At 37.3% G+C, this 20,683-nt stretch overlaps 2 protein-coding genes across 4 annotated transcripts in view; one reads left to right on the forward strand and one right to left on the reverse strand.

The window, feature by feature from the left end:
• Positions 1–7,057, reverse strand: part of mctp1a (multiple C2 domains, transmembrane 1a) — a 148,031-nt gene extending 140,974 nt beyond the window's left edge. Inside the window, exon 1 of one of the 3 annotated variants that reach the window (XM_026211124.1) lies at positions 6,206–7,057. In XM_026211124.1, coding sequence (XP_026066909.1) covers positions 6,206–6,850 — 645 coding nt within the window. In that variant the 5' untranslated portion in view covers positions 6,851–7,057. The remainder of the gene's footprint in view (positions 1–6,205) is intronic. The other 2 variants (XM_026211123.1, XM_026211125.1) reach the window with 2 other exon arrangements.
• Positions 7,058–9,048: 1,991 nt separating this feature from the next.
• LOC113049945 (protein FAM81A) lies at positions 9,049–18,610 on the forward strand. Its single transcript, XM_074559834.1, is given in 8 exon segments — positions 9,049–9,054; positions 9,668–9,709; positions 10,358–10,439; positions 10,442–10,475; positions 16,237–16,305; positions 16,307–16,324; positions 16,326–16,359; positions 18,500–18,610. Coding segments are annotated over 8 exon segments (396 nt in total).
• Positions 18,611–20,683: the final 2,073 nt, after the last annotated feature.

A 20,683-nucleotide genomic window follows, 5' to 3' on the forward strand; every position in this document is an offset into this window, starting at 1 on the left:
GTCTTTATACTACTTCACTAGTTGCACCTAAGATTGCAGATAAGCAATAATTAGAAGTTTGCTTTGTTGCACATAACAGCCTCATTAAGACAGATGTGTCATTTCATACGTCTGGGACATTTGTATCTCAAGTGTGATAACCACAAAAGCTGCTACATGTTAACAGCATCACTATTTAAGGCCTCTTAAGGCAATGACCATCATTCATGACAGATTGGGGCACAGTGACGAGACTGCAATTGTTATAAAACCTTTATACAGTATTTAGAAACAATTGGGAAAATCATGGGAAAGTCACAGAATGTATCATGGGAATCCTGCTCTGATGATCTTGTGGTCACTCTGCTAGGATACTTGTGTAAACTTGAGGGGAAATAACTACTGTACATACAATCATCACAAGTGACACTGACACTAGTAAGTTAGGAGTATTTGCAAAAATGGCTGTGAAAAGTAAAGTTAATAAAGGCCTATGAGAATTTGTTTGCAGATGCCGTTGGTTTGATATGCTAATGCAGTGACATTGAAGTGTGGCTCAAGTGCCCAAATAGAAAACTAAGAAATAAGTCCCTGGGACATGCGCGATCACAAAACGAAGATGATAAAAGCGGCAGTTTGTTTGCATGCTTTGTTATATATTCAAATTCAAAAGCATAGATGTTTTAACTATAGAATAAGTGATACATTGATCATATTGTTTTAATTTATCAGGACTCAAAATTATTCACACATAAATACACTTATTTCTATTTTATTTATTTATTTGTAACGCTCACGAAAATAGCCTGCTTATTCAGTCGAGTCTGTTTCTGTTTATAAGCCACAGTAGCCGTCACATTTAGAATGAATGATAATATCTCTATTTTTATAAAAGCTCCCGAACAAAAAACTTTAGGCTATATTCTTTTATGATAGGCAACGTGAGATAAACTCTTGAGAAGAGGCTTGTGACAGATAATATTAAGTAACTTAATAAATACACAATTGTGATAGAGAATAAGAAGCTGACGTATTTCTTCAAGCGGTCATATTTTACCATGTTTACTATGGTAACATGTTTAGCGTGCATATCTTTTGCATCGCTTATAAATATTTCTGCCTTGTATGGTGATTATAATCCACATTGGATCAAGTTTTTTCAAACACTCGCTGCTGACTAAAAGAGAGTTTTCAGCTCGACTTATTTAAAAAAAGTGTTTAATGCTGGTGTTAAAGCTGTTATCTTTCTGAAATGATCCTCAGCACTGACTCTCTATTTTTATAAAAGCTCCCGAACAAAAATCATTATTATATTTTGATGATATGCAACGTGGAGCTAAACTCACGAAACGAGACGACAGATAAAATGTTACTTAATAAATACACAATTGTGATGGAGAATAAGAAGCTGACGTCTGATTTTTCCAAGTGGTCATTTTTACCATGTTTACTATGGTAACGTTAATGTTTACTGTGCATAGTCTTTTACATCGCTTATAAATATTTCTGCCTTGTTTAGTGATTATAATCCACATCGGATCAAGTTATTTCAAACACTTGCTGCTAACTAAGAGTGCGTTTTGAGCTCAACTTATTTTAAAACGTCTTTAATGCTGGTGTTAAAGCTGTTATCTTTGTGAAATGATCCGCGCTGACGCTCTCCAGACGCTGAGAAACTCCACCTTTGTTCTTAACCCCTCCTCTAGCCCCAGCTGGCCCGCTTTGGCCCAAGGATTTCATCGGGCCGAAAAACCCTGGCCGTTGGCCTTGAGGAAGCCCCGGCGAGGCACGATCAAGCCCCGGAAGTGACAGTGGAAACGCGACTGGCCCTGGCACGCACTAGCATGCCCGGTCCTAGCTCGATAGTGGAAACACGGCTAATGAGCCCATGGTATGAAGTGTTTTCACTAAAAGTCAGGTATGCATCTTTCACTCTTAGATTCATCTTTGAGAATTCAATGTCTTGTGTTGATGTCTTGTGATGATCCGAATTGGCTATGTAATTGTCATAATACTTACCTGACTGATAATAAATCGTTACATTTGATTTACTCTGAAATTATTTTCTCAAGTAGATTAAGTGAAGGTGTATGTTACCACAAATCTGCTTCCAGAGTTAGTACATACAAAATCTCAGGCTAGATGGAGCACAAGACATATCTGTTGAGACTAAAGATTCCTGACTAACTGCTTGACTTTAGTTAAGTTGTTATGCAGTTATGGGGGCGGGGCATATTTCATAGTACTAGCATAACCTCTGGTTGTTGTCTCACTATATTCAAGTTGTTATATAATTAGATTAATTATAGGGGGCTAGGTAAAACACGGTTGGAATAGCATATTTCCCAGTGCCATAACCTCTGATTGAGATTACCTTTGAGTTGTAACTAAGTTGTTACATAGGTAACTGTAGGGGGATAAACAGAACCACTATTAAAGAATGACAAGCATGAGGTGGTCTATTAAATTGTTAGTCATAACCTCGGCCTAATGATGGACTGGAGAGTTTGTGATCGTGGCGTACATGTATACATCGGCCGGCATGATACACCCTGAGCAACATAGATTTCTAATGAACGATTAAATATAAAGTAAAGAGTTAACTAGAATAATGAAACATCGGAATAATAATCAGAGACAATTAACCAATTTGATTTCAACTTAAATATGAGATCATACTAAAATGGAGTCAGATTAGAATTGAGTTTAAATTGAATAACTCTGTGCGCTGAAAAGACCGAACATGCAAGAAACTTTCAGGCAGCAACGGATACCTTCCTTGGACTGAGTGCAGTGCACGGACTCCACAGAACATCCTTATGTCAAAGAATGGCACAGAAACTGTCTTTTACAGATGTAGATGCACCAAAATGAACTCAGAAAGATTTATAAACGAATCCCAGTCCATTGCTTAACTCCATATCATATATGTAACCCACACATTTGACTGTCATGTTTATAATCACTTATTGTGTGTCTTTTTAATAACTACTGAAAAGCTTAAGGATTCATTTTCATGTTTAGTATGTGTGTGTTTGAATCTTGTTGCTTGAAATGTTTCTGACCATCAGTTATTTGTCAAATGTATCATATTATTGTTATAGGAATCATGTCCAAAATTATACCCTGCAAGAGTGGGGATTTGGACCAAAATTGGACCACATGCTTGATAAGATAACATATGATTTATGAATGGGCAAAGACATTATCTAATTGGTCAAGACAACATTTAAGGAGTGGCCAAAAGGCCAGTTTAAACACTCAGGACACTATCAAATTTTGGCTTTTAGTTTTAGCTCTAAGCCATGCTTTTTGTCATTACATTTTGCGTTCTTTGAGTGCTGTTCCAGCGTGATTCGACCTACACGCCTGCTGCTACTTAGCCACGATTCTTTCCTAACTTTCTCTTTTCCTGCAACTTGTGTGAATGTGTGAGTGCGTGTGCTTATGTGTTTATTAGTTTATGATTAGTTTATGTGTATTAGATTTATCTAATAAAGCCTTATTCATATTGAAAAGAGAAGTATCTTGTGTTTTGTGCTTACAAGTTAATGTCTTAAACTGCCGATCTTGTTACTGAGCTAATTAATAGTGTTTTCACTATACTTTGAATATTAATATCCAGTGCAGAGTTGATGTTAAACGGCTCATTCAGCGAATCGCTGGCCGTCTCAGTGATCAGCCATGAAACAAGGATTCTGTCCAAATTCCCTTTAAAATCTTAAATGATTCCCTTTGAGCTAAATTGACCTGTTTCTCTTACAATATATGGAATTAATCAGAGTATATAGTTTAAGTCTAAATATACAAAGGCAAATCTGAATATATAGATAAATTGTGAATATATAGTTATAACTCTGAATATATAAATGTAAATTGTACATATATAGAAAAAAATCTGAATATATATAGTTACCTGAAAATATATTTGTAAAGTTTGAATATAGAAAGATAAATTGTGAACACATATTTTTTATTCTAATTATATTATGGTAAATCCCAATATATTTTTATTAATCTTTAGTATATAAATAGTGTTCCTGTAGCTCAATTGGTAGAGCATTTTGCTATCAAGTGCAAGGTTGGGGGTTCGATTCCCTGGGAACACATGATAGGTAAAAATTGATAGCCTGAATGCGCTGTAAGTCGCTTTGGATAAAAGCATCTGCTAAATGCATTAATTTAATTTATATTTAGTAAATGCAAATCTGAAAAAAATATATATATGTATATATATATATATATATATATATATATATATATATATATATATATATATATATATATATATATAGTCTACATTTCATCTTTACTATTAGGCACATCAATAGGCAGATGTTCTTGCTTTTTCAATTAAAACAGCAATATGACTATGTACAGGTATCCTGTACATGTATCAATGCAGATATTTTACTAAATTAATTATTTTAAATATTACTGTCTATCATCCGCTGCTGAAATTGTTACTATTCATTCCAATCTCTATTTGTAAACATATGCCGTTGTTGACAATTCCCTTATCCCTCTGAGAAAAGATGGGTATTAGCATTGTCACTGACTGTGAGGACCTTTTGGCACCACAGCCAGTCTTTTTTAAAGTAGATGGAAAATTCTCTTTTGGGCTTAGATTAGCGAGATGCACTACAATAATTAATATAGTAGAATATTTACATTGATAACTATTTACAGGATGTACAAGTCTATTGGTATGCCTTATAATAAAGATAAAGATATATATATATCCATAATTGCATTTATATATTCAGGATTTATACAGATAAATTTATTTATATTCAGATTTATAACTATGTATTCAGATTCACTTTTTTATATTCACAATTTATATTCACATTTATATATTCAGAATTATAACTATATATTAAGATTTACATCTAAGTATTCAGGCTTATAACTATATATTCACTATTCACTATTTACATTTATGTATTCAGATTTACATCTATATATATATATATATATATATATATATATATATATATATATATATATATATATATATATATATATATATATATATATATATATATTCTGAAAACCAAGCCTTTGTGCATTACAGGGAATAAAATTTAGATTTTAGATATTTTTACAGTTGGTCTGAAAACTTTATCTCAAACAGTGTCAGAGTTTAATTAATTTAAGTGGATAAAATAGTATTTTTAGTACTATATATAAAAACAGAAAAGGCATAATCAGAAAAACCAAGCCATGTGCATTATAGGGAATAATATTCTGAATATTTTACAGTTCGTTTGATACCTTTATCTCAAACAGCGTCAGAGTTTAATTAATTTAAGTGGATACAGTATAATATACATATGAAAAATATAGATTCAGTATATAAAAAAAGTAGAGACATAATCTGAAAAAACAAGACTTGTGCATTATAGGGAAAAATAAATAGATATTTTACAGTTGGTTTGATAACTTTATCTCAAACGGTGTCAGAGCTTAATTAAAGTGGATATAGTATATTAAACATATGAAAAATATGGATTCAGTTCTGTATATAAAAGCAATAAGAGCATAATCTTAAAAACCAAGCCATGTGAATTATATGGAATAAAATTCTGAATATTTTACAGTTGGATTGATATCTTTATCTCAAACGGCATCAGTGTTTAATTAAAGTGGGAATAGCATATTAAACATAAAAATATGTTTTCAGTACTGTATAAAAAAGTAAAGGCATAATCTGAAAAAACAAAGCCTTGTGCATCATAGGGAATAATATTCAGAATATTTTACAGTTGGTTTGATAACTATATCTCAAGTGGTGTCAGCGTTTAATTAATTTAAGTGGATACAGTAGCCTATAATAAACGTGGAAAATATGGATTTTATGTTATAAGGTCACGTACTTAAATTGTTTAATTAATTTAAATTGTTAATTTTTTACATTGTTCCCCCTAGAAATTAAGCCTTGTGCAATGTAAAGGGCGTGTATGTATGACTTTCTGAGTTAGTTTGGGCTCAAAACATATCAGCCACAAAGAGTTTAATTAAAAAAAAAAAAAAACAATACGAATGTCTAATGAATGTCAAACGTCAAACTAACTTTACCGCCGTCACTTACACATATCAGTCAACATGTTTAATGTCAACTGCTGTCTAAATACCCCACATGCGAGACCACCAGACAATATTTAATTTGCACGTCAGTTAATGTCATTTTCCTGGCAATCTTGTGTTTTAAAACCACACTTACCAGGTCACTTGTGTTTTTGGCCAGGTCATCCTCACTGGATGCTGCCGATTCCACCACCAGCTTCTCGAAGCACGTCGAGCCCAAGGACGAGCTCTTCTGCTGGGACATCACCAGATGAGACACCAGCAGCTTCGGGCTTCCGTGCGCGGATACGGAAATCTCCGGTTTACTGACAGAAGCTCCATCAGCAGCGGCCAGCGGTGAGATCCCGAGCCCTTTACCGGCGCTGGAGTCCGGCTGCTCGCACAGGGTCCCCTCGCCTACGAACGACGGCGGAGTTGAGCAGCACAGATTGGGCTGCGAGGACGAGAAGACTCGGTCCAGGACCTGTTTCTTCTTTCTTTTAAACATCCACAACCCGCTTTCTTTTTTACCATCCCCGCTGCGTCGTACGGACCCCAGTTTGGGGCTCAGAAACGGTTTGGTCTTCTCTTGGAAATTCCTCCATATCCTTCTCTGGTAGGACGTTGATTGCGTTTCTTTGGCGCTCTCATCCTTGTGTTTCTCCTCCATGGTTCCCGTCCAGCAGCAACAGCGGCAGCAGGCTGTCAGCGCGCGGAGCACCAGAGACACTGAAGCGCGCGGGCGAGTGCACAGGAGCGCGTGCTCTCGATCGCAAATGACATTTGGGGACTCACAACACATTCACTTTATCCGGTGATGCTGCTGCTAGTGACATAATTCAGAGTGTCTTTCACGTCACATTAAAGTCTACACTAAAACCTATTACCGGACCATTTGTTTTCATTTAATAAAACAGCCATATAGAAGAAAACGTGAGGTAAAATAACAAACAACAGGGGTTACCTGTGAAATAAACGTGACTGTGCATCTGATTCACTCTTTAATGACTTAATGGCCTTACAGTATCCTAAGAAATAACCAGTACACTAATACATAATTGCATATACGCCTCCCTCTGGTGAAAGTCAGTAATTATAAGGAATTCGGTGAGTGTATATTTTACACGACAGGTCTACGTATAGTATGTCATTATATTACATAATGTTAAAACAAGCCATTGGAGCTATTAAATATTGTTGTTTGTTACTATAAAAAGTGCTGATAATAATACAGGTGGCACACCTGAAAGACACATGACTTGGAGATAAGCGGATATGTAAAACTGTACAATAATAACAGACAAATTGTGTGTGTGTGTGTGTGTAGCTATGTGTGTGTGTGTGTGTGTGTGTGTGTGTGTGTGTATACATATATGTTAATGAGATATAGCCTTTAACTTCAAAATAACTACAATACAACTACAATAAGGTATACATTGTCTTTTAAATTATGACATTAAATGTTTTAACATACAAGGTAAGGCAACTCATTTTACAAATTTACACTGCAAAGGTGGCAGAGAAGTGCTTCTGAGTGGAATTTGTGTTTCTAATGTGGCACAGAGGCATAAATGCATTTACACAGCAATTACACTACCTTGATGTAGGAGCTGAGGTAGATCTGAGCAGGCATAATTCAGTGGGCTTTTATGCACCATTGCACATTTACTCAAAAATTTGAGCATGCACATATAAGCTTTACATGGACTGTGTAAAGAAACCTTTAGAGTTGACAAGTTTTAACTGTATATCATTTTCATATTCTTTTCCCATAACTATTACTAGCATTTACATTGTTAATATCCATACTATCGGTTTAAAAGTGAAGGCAAAGCCAAGAGAATACCGCCCACAATAAGACCCACTCAGATTTCCTTTTAAAGATTATTTTATTCTATAAAGGCTGTAACAGCTGCTGTAAAGGCATGTCTGTTTGAAGAATTTGAGCTGTGATGTTTAAAATGTTTGTGTATCAAATTGATTTTACACACAGCAAGTAACAGCACACATTAGGACATTAACAATTCTCCTGAAGAGACCATCACGACTTAGGCTTTGAAGCGTGGGAATACTGAGTACATTTGCTATTGCATAATAGATGTGTTACAAATCACTAAAGGGAAATCATTACTGGTACTCTGGCCAGAGAAGCCCATGAGAATTAATGAGGAGTCTGAGATGTCTGGCTTACATCTCAATACTTCATTTTTGTCCAATTATAGCATGGAAACTGCATCATCCTGAAGCTGTCATCATTTAAAGAACAGAATGTTAATTAGTAGTAATTAGATTATATTTAGACAACCAGATGTACTTTTTTAAAATACCATATTTGCAGATTGTCTGCATTAACTAGTTTTCAAGTAATGACACACTCCTGTCAGAACATGCCATGCAGTAGCTAAGATATCAGACTAAACAAACGCAGACTACAGGGAAACAGTTCACGCGTAAGGAAAGATAAAAAATTTCAGATATCGTCCCCTTGGAATTATAAGGTTCTATCTGACATTTTTGTCAAAATTGAGTTATTCACATATTCCTATTCTGTGACAATTTATTTACATTATGTGATGTTTTATTTTAAGTTGTGTACATTTTGGGATTTTTTATTGAAAAAACAAAAAGGTTCTATCTACAGAAGTCTATGGAACACAAAAACCTTAAAGCTCAATATCTCAAAACTACTCAGAACGCAGATAGAACCTTATAATTCCAAGGGGAGGATATGTATATCCTTTTCTCATTGTTGCTACGTTATGATGGATGCCTAAATTAAAACTGTAAATGCTCAATCAAAAGGATCCTCCTCTGCTAAATGAATACTTTATTCATAAGCTCATCAGGTTGAAACGGCTACTCAGTGGCAGATAATCGATAGTTGATGTTGTTTGCTTGAGCCCTTGAGTTATGCTCACTACATTTAATGCAATGTAAGAGAAAACAGGGCTGCATTCTTGCCGCTTCAAAAGGCATTTGATTAAGCTTCATTTTGACAGTATGGCTGTATGTTTCTTTCATAAAGTATAGCTCTCAGGCTCTGTTTACTAATTATATTATACATTTGACAATATTAACTGACACCCAAAAAGTTCACATTACACTTTAATTGCCATTTTATAAAGAGATTAAGTTTCTGGTGACCAGCCATTAAAAAAAAAAAAAGCCTAACAAATGGAGCTCTAGCAAATGAGAGCTAGTTGTGTAATTATGTTTTGAATTAAATGCTTATAGAACATATGGAATGCTGCATGAACAAACTGGAACTCTGAGCATTCTACTGGAACAAGCCATGAAGAAAATTTACAATTATAAATACTTACTATTATTATATTATATTATATTATATTATATTATATTATATTATATTATATTATATTATATTATATTATATTATATTATATTATATTATATTATATTATATTATATTATATTATAAAATGTGAATTAATAATCTATAAGAATCAAAGCACATCAGTCAAACTGCCTAGCAAAGACATCCAGAGCAAAATGCTATATATTATATTATATTATATTATATTATATTATATTATATTATATTATATTATATTATATTATATTATATTATATTATAAAATGTGAATTAATAATCTATAAGAATGAATGCACATCAGTCAAACTGCCTAGCAAAGACATCCAGGTGCAAAATGCTATATATTATATTATATTATATTATATTATATTATATTATATTATATTATATTATATTATATTATATTATATTATATTATATTATATTATATTATATTATATTATATTATATTATATTATAGTTGTATTTTCCATTAACCACTATAAAAGTTTACCCAAGTATGATAACTGGTAGTGTGAAAGCAAAAATGTTACAATGTTTGATGAATGAGGTACAATTTGAGGAAAGATGCTGGCCAGCAGAGCCATTTACCCGATGGGATACATTATGCAGAATATGTGCATAAAAAAATGAATGAATCAAATAAATCAAAGCTCACTTGTCACCATAACCAGAATTAGTTTTTTTTTTTTTTTGGTCCCTGAAAAGTAATGACGTGACGTGGCGGTATATAGGGTTAATTGCTTGGGCTAAACCACATTTGTCCTTCTCTCTAAAATGATAAAATATGTACTCAAGGTACATTATCCAATTTAGAAGCTGTTTTAAAAAAAAGAAAAAAACAAGATCCTTCTAATAATTACTCTGGCATTATAATGGAAAAATGCTGAAGTCTGTCAAACTGTGATTAGAGCTGATATGAGCAATCACACTGTTATATGACCGTGAGGACAGAGCAATCTTCTGTCTCCCCAGGTCCTGGAGGCCCAGATTACTGAGAGAGACAACCTTGCTGCAGGGACAACTTTTGCAGTCAAGAGCTTGGATCACAAGAACATGACGGGTATGGGGATCTCAGAGGCAGAGTGGCAAGGTCATTATTTACACCAAGATTTTAACTTATATTTAACTTAACTTGAATTAACTTAGCTTAGCTTAACTAATTTATTTTTAATTAAACAATGATTTCTCATTTTGCTTACATTTTTTCCTTTTATTTTCCCCGAGGTCAACTTATAATGTTAACCATTTTTACACCAAAAACAGTCATAACTGTAAATACATGACCATGAATTCAAAGAGGCTGTTATTTCACAATACTACACTCAAAAAAAATTACTTTCACCTTTGCCAATTTTACTTAATCCGTTCATGTTATCTTTTCTTTAAAAAAAAAAATTTAACAATGTGAACTTGATTTAATCTAGTTCATTCAACAAAAAAAGTGTGTATTGTCAGCTTTACTTAAAAATTATTTGTTCAGCCAACATCACATTGTTGTGTAAAAGTAACAGATTAATGAAACCAACACAGACTTGCATTTCATTGGCTGAGGATTTCTGCAGTGTATTATGGGTAATTGTTATTCTGTCATCCTCTTGCAGAAGTGTAGCACCATTAGACAGGTAGATGAGTAATACAATTAATAACAATTAAGTTGTTCTGATAAGTTTTAGAACAAAACAAAAAAAGAAACAAACAGTTTGAAATATTGCTTTGTGTTTCAAATGTGTTTGTGATATAATTGATAAGCTGTAATTAAAGAAAGGTCTAAATGAATGAATTTTTTGTCGTCATTAACATTTTCAGGTACAATTAACTCGATTGTTGTTTGTTGACTCTATTAAGGTTTGTTAAATTTACTTAAACTTCTTTTGTAAAATGAACTTAATTATTAAAAACATTGTCCGAAACATTGCAAATTAGTTGGGCTGACAATATTAAATTAAGCTGTGCCCAACCATAGTAAATAAGTTGAATCAACCTTAATAAATTAAGTTGACCCAACATAAGTACATTAAATTGGAGTAACAGAGTTGCATAATGCTGAAATAAAGCAAATTAATCATGTGGAAATCCTTTCCATGATTTTTTTATGTTCGTTCAAAGAGTTATTTTAGAGTGTATGAGTGATTAATAAATGATTATGATTGTTTTGCTAAAGTTGTTTTATAACAATGAGGCTGAAGATAAAATCATCACTCATGTGTGTAAGTGTCACAAGTGTGTGCACATACAGAAGAAGTTCCAGACTGAACTTGGCAGCAGTACATTTACATTTACATTTATTCATTTAGCTGACGCTTTTATCCAAAGCGACTTACAGATGAAGACAGTGGAAGCAATCAAAAACAACAAAAAGAGCAATAATATATAAGTGCTATAACAAGTCTCAGTTAGGTTAACATAGTACACGTAGGATGGGGTTTTAACTAATATAATAAATAAAAAGAAAACAGATAGAATAAAAAAAAATTAAAGAATAGAGCAAGCTAGTTAGAGGTCTTTACACATACACACACACATACATATACAATTGCATAATAAATGAAAAGAAAATAGAATACAAAAAGATTAGAAAGGTAGTTAGATTTTTTAAAGAATAGAATTAGAATAGTGAGTGTTAAAGTTAGAGGGTCAAATAAAGATGGAAGAGATGTGTTTTAAGCCGATGGCTAAGGACTCAGCTGCTCGGATTGAGTTGGGGAGTTCATTCCACCAGAAGGGAACATTTAATTTAAAAGTCCGTAAAAGTGACTTTGTGCTTCTTTGGGATGGCAAAATTAAGCGATGTTCACTTGCAGAACGCAAGCTTCTTGTCACACACCTGGACTCATTTAGTGTTTTTGCCCCTGTGACCTAGTTTCTGTCTTCCGTGTTTAGTTTAATTAGTTCCCAGGTGTGTCTATTCTATTCCTCACGTGTTCCATGTCCCTGTTAATTTTAGTCATGCCATCCACCTGTGTTTCCCCAATTATCTGTTGTACATAAGCCTTGTCCTTTCAGTTCTGTTTTGTCGGGTCTTCCTCACTTGTCCTCACTTGTGGCCACTTGCTACTTACGTGTGTCTACCTCTGTGCTCCATGTTGGATATCCCCTGTGTTGGATATATTAAAAGCCTTATTCCGTTTATCCTCGACTCCGTATTCCTTCAGGCAGCGTAAGACCGTGACAGAAGACCCGACCTAAAGAAGAAAATAGAAAACTGCGTGTTTTTTCCCTCCGTTTTGTTTTTGTGTTTTCAAAGTCTTTTTGTTTCATAGTGTTCTATGGATCCCCTCTATCGTCCCGAATTCCTCATCCTTCTGCTGAAGCAGGAAGGACGTTCTCTCGAGGACCATACCAGACAGTTTTTCCTATTAGCTAATGCCACCAGCTACCCGGACGGCGCGCTCTGCACCTTCTACAACACCAGCCTGAACTCCAAATGCAGAGCGTTGTCGTCCGAAGATGGTCCTCGGGAGGATTTCGCCGCATACGTGGAGTGGACTCTGGCGAGAAATGGCTCATCTTTCACCTTCAGCCCCATAGAGGATCTCGCCAGTCCCACTCCCTACCCAGAGACCAGCCAGCCACCAACTCGCTACACGGAGCCAGAGCCCACCGCAGCCGCAGAGCCCGAGCAATCCATTGTCAGGGAACAGGATCTCGAGAGCACGACTGACCAGGTGTGTGAGCCGGCAACACCGTGCATCGTGGGAGTCCTCGTGGAGATCGAGGGCGTGGAGGAAAGCCCTGCCCACACTCCTGCGACTGAGGGTGAGCTGTATGCAGTCTCTGAAGATCATATGGAGCAAGTTCTGGATCTGATGGACTGGTCTATGGAGGTAATCCCTAATTTTCCTGTTTCCCCGCTGGTTCCGTCCAGCCCTGATTCCCCTGTATACCCTCTCAGTCTCCCACTCCTACCTCCTCCAGTCATTTCCTCTGCTCCATTTCCGCTGGTTCCGCCCAGCCCTGAGTTTTCTGTTTCTCCGCTGGTTACGCCCAGCCCTGAGTTTTCTGTTTCTCCGCTGGTTACGCCCAGCCCTGAGTTTTCTGTTTCTCCGCTGGTTACGCCCAGCCCTGAGTTTTCTGTTTCTCCGCTGGTTCCGCCCAGCCCTGAGTTTCCTGTATCTCCGCTGGCTCCGCCCAGCTCTGAATTTTCTGTGTCTCCGCTGGTTCCGCCCAGCCATGATTTTTCTGTTTCACCACTGGTTCCGCCCAGCCCTGAATCTTCTGTGTCTCCTGTATTCCCTCCCAGCCTCCCTCTCCCGCCTCCTCCCAAACCTGCTGGTCCCTCTACTCTTTCGCTGGTTCCGTCCAGTCCTGATCCTCCTGTCCTTCCTCCCATCCTTCTCCTCTCTCCTCCTCCTAGACCAGCCAGTTCCTCGCCATCCCTGCTGGTGCCAGTCAGTCCCGCAGCTCACCCTCAGTCCGCGCCATCGGGGCGCGGTGGTTCGCCGCTGGACTGCCAGTCTCCAGCTCCGCCTTGGCGTGTTAAGGCCCTGTCTCCGCCTCCAGCCTCCGAGCCCTGGACTCCTCCTCGGTCCTTCGACCCAGCGGCTCCGCCTTGGCTCTTAGCTCCCTCGTCTCCACCGTGGCCTGTCATCCCACCTGCTCCACCGGGCTCCCTCGTCCCTCCGGCTCCACCTTGGTCAGTCGTCGACCATCCGCCACCTCGGGACTCCTCTCCTCTGGTTCCACCTCGTCACTCCATCCCTCCGGCTCTGTCAGGCTCCTCCTTCCCTCCAGTTCCACCTCCATCCTCGGTCACTCCGGCTCCACAGCGGTCTGCCAGGACCCCGCCTCTGCCTTGGTCGCCTGAGCCTTCAGCTCCACCTAGGCCCTCCGGATCCTCGACGTCACCCTGGCTCTGCGGCTGTGCTGCTCCATCTTGGGCTCCTCACCCACCGGTGCAGTCTCCGCCTGTCGGCCCCCTGGTGTCGTCGACCCTTCCTTCACCATGGCTCCTCCCGCCATCGACTCCACCTTGGATCTCCGTCCTGGCTGGTCTCTGGTGGATCATCTGGCTCCTCCTGCTCCTGTCTCCTTCCTGGCTCCTCCCTCCATCGTCTCCTCCCTGGCTCCTCCTTCTGTGGTCCCTGTCTGCTGGCCCCCTCCTGGGAGTCCGTCCTCCACCGGAACCTCCTCCCAAGTTCCCACCCACGCCTCCCTCTGTTGTTTCTACGGTGCGAGGACGCACCTACCGGGAGGGGGGAGTACTGTCACACACCTGGACTCATTTAGTGTTTTTGCCCCTGTGACCTAGTTTCTGTCTTCCGTGTTTAGTTTAATTAGTTCCCAGGTGTGTCTATTCTATTCCTCACGTGTTCCATGTCCCTGTTAATTTTAGTCATGCCATCCACCTGTGTTTCCCCAATTATCTGTTGTACATAAGCCTTGTCCTTTCAGTTCTGTTTTGTCGGGTCTTCCTCACTTGTCCTCACTTGTGGCCACTTGCTACTTACGTGTGTCTACCTCTGTGCTCCATGTTGGATATCCCCTGTGTTGGATATATTAAAAGCCTTATTCCGTTTATCCTCGACTCCGTATTCCTTCAGGCAGCGTAAAACCGTGACACTTCTAGAGGGCACATAAGTCTGAAGTAACAAATTTAGGTAAATGGGTGCAGAGCCAGTGGTAAACACTCTGGTAAAGACACTGAACTGAGGAAATGCACAAGAACTGAGGAGCACAACGAATGAGAGAAATAATAGAAACAGCAGAACAGAACAAACTAATAATCACAGTAACCATGACAACAAAGGAAGAGCGGGAAAAACAACAACAAACAAAAAAACATAGGAACTAATGAATACAAATTAAAAGTGCATGAAACTGAAATTAACTGAAAATAGATGTGACCGTTAGAATGTATATTTTCAAACAACCAGCTTAGTTGTTAACTTGTGAACTTATTAGAGAGATGTCTTCTTGGCTTTTGTTTATTCAAATATTATTTATCTAAAAATGTATGTGGAAATAGATAGTGGGCACCTTTAAGGCATAGACACAGAAGACGAACTGAGATGCTGGAGATGTTGGCCTGCTGCATGACCTTTGACTCCTCCCTTATCAAAATCATCTAAACTAGTCTTGCCAAGATGTGACCATTCAGAAGTTCTCTGCCATCTTCTGAGTTATTCTACAGTTACAGTGGCAGATGAGGTCATTCGTTTTAAGATGATAAAATGTCAAACTGCAATATACACAATTATTTTTTTTATATCAATTAATTAATAATTATTTTTATTATTATTATTTCAAACTGCAATCTTCAAACTGGAAAAAAGTTCCATAAAGGCTCCACAATGCTCCACAATTTTGTTTTGTTTCATTTGTAAGGAAAATGTAGGAATAATGTCTTTGTATCTTGTATGGAAAAAAACTACTTTATGTTTTTACTTGAAAAAAAAACTGCTAATAACTGTTGCTTTAAATAGTCTCTATTACTTTCTAATTATGATGAATAAATATTTGATTTATGATAATTTACTTTTAAAAACATAAAATGCAAATGTTTTTGCTGCACAATGCAACTGAAGAAGAGTTTTCCAGTTGAAAAGCCAAAAGTGTTTTAATAGCAGTTTTATGACTACAATACGTAAACACCAAAATGAACAAAGGTTTCTTGAAATAAAGGTTGTGTTAAATAAAGAGAAAACCGAATAAACAGACTGATTATTGAAAATCAATTAAATATATCCAAAGGGTTATTTTGAAAGGTCAGTGGCCAGTGGTTAAGCATTTCTGATATATGTTTGTAAAATATGTTTGAAAGAGTTTACACATTTAGATGAATGTTGCCAAAATTATGGAATAGTTTGCTATGTCAGTAAAACCCAAACTGCTTAAATTTCTTTTTGTCTTAGATGTGATGCTAGCATTGCTAAACTTTCATCAGACGTTAGTGCTGGATTGCAGGACATCCTGAAACTAGTAGGAAGTGAATAAGTTACACTCTGGAGCTGAAGCAGAAAGACATGGAGCTCAGGGTGAGATGTTAATGTCCAGGCTATTGAAAAGCATTTATTAATGCAAAGGCAACTCATTTAACATCAACACTTTGCAAAAACAAGGTGTACGTCAAAGAACATAGTATAGACGGGACAGATCTCATCACAGTTGCTGCTGATGTGTCCGACGGTGAGAATAGAAGTCAATCCTTGAGGCCACAGGTGCCACACATAAACTGACTCGATATTGTCAAGTTTGGAGGATTTCACGTTCGGTGTCTTTGTTTGTCTACTGCTCTGGTAGTCCATTTGGACTCAAAGGAATATATAGCAGCATGGCACTTTGCTCACCATAAGGTCTTGTCTGTGACCATGTTTTCAAAATCACTTGGGTCCATATTGCACAATTTCAGACAATTGGAGGTCATCCTTGTGTGACGACCTCTGCTGTTGGTCTTGGATATTGTAGCTTGGTACTTGTTTCCACAAATTGGCAGTCTATTGGAGACACCTATGACCAGTGCTTCAGGCGCTCCTTTAAAAAGAGTTCTCCACTTGAGCCAAGGAGGAACTTTGGGGATATTGGAACTTTGGTCTTTGTTTGGTCTGGACTTTGTTTTGGCTTTGGGACTTTGTATTGTTTGACTTGTTCTGTGGCATTTTATGCCTCAACATTGTATTACACTTCCAACCATGCACTCTGCTTTACACAATGACATTACTGATGAATATAGATACGTTGTGATTTTCTTTAATTGTTTTCATTTTATTATTTAATACTTTAATTTAGTGGTAAATAAACATTTTCTTGAGTTTAATATTTGGTTTGCGTGTGTCCCTTGTCTTTTGTTGCTTCCCTTGAGCCAGGGGTCGTAACACTCTGGGGCTGCCCACAAAAACCTTTTTTTGGCAAGCACAGATCTGACATGCATACAACATGTCCAGCCCATCCTAATTGAGTAGCAACCAGTAAAGCCTCAATACCAGTAATGTTACAGGTCTGGAGTATCTCCGTATTTGGGACTTTGTCCTGCCAGCTCATGTGGACATGATCAAGTTTGGCAATCTGCCGGCGATATATGGTCCAAGTCTCATATTCATACAATAGAACTGTGAGGATGACTGTCTTATACACTGAATAGTGTTCAAACGTTTGCTGTGCTCTTCCCATATTCTCTTGGACAAACACCCGAAGGCAGGGGTGGCTTTTGCGAGATAGTAGTAGTAGCCCTTTATTGTCACTAGTCACAAGTACCAGCGAAACTAGCCATCAACCTGTCCATACATACACAACATACATACAATGGGGTAGACAGAACAGGAAGACAGGGAATTGAGGAAGAAATGCAGCATAACATTAGGGAAGTGAGGAGAGAAAAAAACAACACCCAGACTATGCTCCTTTTGGGAGTACAGTATGGGAACTGGAAAAACACCTCAGCAACAAAAGGACAGACACCATAAACACAATACTTTGCAACTGGGGACGGAAATTGGGGGGTCGAGGTAATCCAGTGCAGGCAGCAGCCGTCCTACCCTGCAGCTATTAAAGCGCTGGTCGCGGACCCGCTTGACCCCGCTTGATATGCGCACTAATGTCACAGTCCACTGTGGTATCAGCTGCGAGAATGCTACTGAGATAGCAGAACTTGTCAGTCGCTGTCACCTGTATCACTATATTTAAAAAATATATATAGCCTGTATGGTAAGACCTTTACTTAGGCATACACAAATAAATAATATTGTGACCAAGCCAGCATGTGCATTAGATGTGAAATTGCATGAGTGTTGGCCTTTCTTCCACAGGGGAAACTGCAGCATTGTCAACCAAATACTGAAGTCTGTGGTCCCTGTGTGGGGAGTAACAGTAAATCACAGCGATTGCAGTGAATTAGCTCTGGGGAGTGGGCACCACACACCATAACGGTAATTGAAAATGAAAGGAGGCGAGGACAGCCGGAGCTTGTGTGTGTGTGTGTGTGTGTGTGTGTCAAATGCACAAGGGAACAAGCTTGCCATAAACGCTGACGTCAAAACATGCCAATACACATTCTTTGTTAACAAATGTATATTTGTAGAAGAATTTTAACCAGCATGGATTTATACAGTTTGGAGCTAGAAGGACATGTAAAGTGAGTGTGATGACAGCTGTATTTTTTATTGTCTTGTCATCTGCCAGCTGTCTCAGGATGTAAGAAAACTAGAGGTGTCACTGTCAGAGAAGTTCATTTCTGAGAGGAACGCCACTGGAGATTTACAGAAGAAGATCCAACGACAGGATCTAAAGTAAGAGCAATTAAAGCCACTTCTCAGTAGTCCCTGGTATAATTTGTTTACATGTACACTCTCAGAAAAAAACTTAGGTCTACAAACCAGAACGGCCAGGAACAGAAATCCTCAGGGCTCAGGCAATCCATCTTATGATTTTCTTATATATGTAAACTGTTAAATCTGAAAAGCTTTCTCTAGGGCAGTGCCATTTCAAAAGGTAAACCTTTGTACCATATTTAAAAAAAACAGTACCTATTAGTATCTTAAAGTATCTTATTAATACCCAAAGTGTGCATAGTAAGATTTGAAAGGGTCCGCCTCCATGGCAGCTTTTATATTTATGAGTCATTGAATCATTCACTTAACTAATTTAAGGAATGGCAATTAACAATGTCCATAAACAATGTAATACAAAAAAAAAAATATTTTAATTTATTGACATTAAAAACACAACACAACTTACTTGAAGATTTGAACTGGTGCAAATTCTTAACAGCAGATACATTCTATATCAAGTTTCACAAAACAATTACTTCAAATATATACTAACTGTAAAACATCTGCTGTAGCTTTCTGAAATAAATACTGATTACTTTTGTGACTTGTAAAATGACAAGGAAACCATTTGTATTTTTTTTTTCATTAATCATATTCATATTGTACAAAAACGTTTTTGATATGGAAAGTTTCACTAAGACGAAATTAATTATTGTTTTAAAGCTGAGTTGACATACTGTAAACATTTCCTTCAAATAGAATGTTATTGGGTTTTTTTGGCACAGGTTCTTGTACATTTTTAAAATGTCATTGTATTTAGCAATACAACAAAAACATGGCTCCTTGACATGCTCAAAGGACAAGAGAAAAGATGAGAAACAGAAAAGGCCAAACACCATTGAATCGTGCATGCCTCATATAACCAAATGTGACATGCCAAGTTGGAATATACTGAATTGTAAATAAAAATGTTTGGTTATTTATATTTACTTTGCAGACATGTTTTCATGTTTTTTGGGCTGCAGGACTGCTTATATCTAATTGATAAAAGAAACAATAATCAGACCTGTTGCAGAAATCTATTTTAGTCCCCTAGTTTCTTTTAATAACATTTTTATGTGAAGGGCACTAGTGAAGGGACTTGACAGCCCTGACATCACTTATTGCGATTCTTTCCCACCCGACCAACTCTATCGAATCTGCTGTCAGGAGGGTTTTTTTTTCTGTTGTGACTGATGTAAATAGGAAACTTGAGAAGCGCCTGGTGTTTCGGCACCACATGGCTCACAGGGGAACCAATGACTCACCAGATATGCCTCCAAATAGTGCAAAAGCCAGTCTATGTGTTGCCACATGGACATCATGGCATGTGCAAGGTGACAATATTAGATCCTGATTGCATTGTGGAGCACAGATGGCAGCTTCAGCACGCTGAAATAGAGCCTTGCCCGTGATCCCGGTGGAAAACCTACTTTCATGGTGTGACAGAATCAAAGCAATTGGCTGGCTATGCTTTGCCTGTTATGTAATAGTGCTGAGTCAAGATAGCTTACAGTGACCCATGAAGAGAAGCATATGGGCCAAAGAAAAATAAACACATTGAGTAAGAAACCTGGAACTAGCATGAGCCCAAAGGTTAGAGTGATGTCTATTCGACACAATTTACCCTTTATTAAAGGAAGTTGGGGCTATTTGACACACTTTTTACTTGAATGAATATTCCTCAGTGTTGAGTCAGTTTTGAAAGTCAGTTTATGTATAGTTTTAGCTACAGTTAAAAAGCCATTGAACATTTCTGCCAAACACTAAAAGAGTTACAAAACAGCAAACACTGAACAAGTAATATAAAAATATCATACTACTGATCAGTATTGTTTTGTCAAATTTAAAAGACAAAAAGACACCTTGACCTGACCTGACATTTCCATAACAGTAAACATAAGATGTCTGAACTCATTTTATAACATAGCTTTGCCATAATCACAATATCTTAATGGCATTAGTTAATATAATAGAAGATTAATGCAATTGTACTATCCAATGTGGCATGTATGTATGTATGTATGTATGTATGTATGTATGTATGAATGTATGT

Source organism: Carassius auratus, chromosome 30 (genome assembly GCF_003368295.1).
Source record: "Carassius auratus strain Wakin chromosome 30, ASM336829v1, whole genome shotgun sequence".
NCBI classification, from domain to species: domain Eukaryota; kingdom Metazoa; phylum Chordata; class Actinopteri; order Cypriniformes; family Cyprinidae; genus Carassius; species Carassius auratus.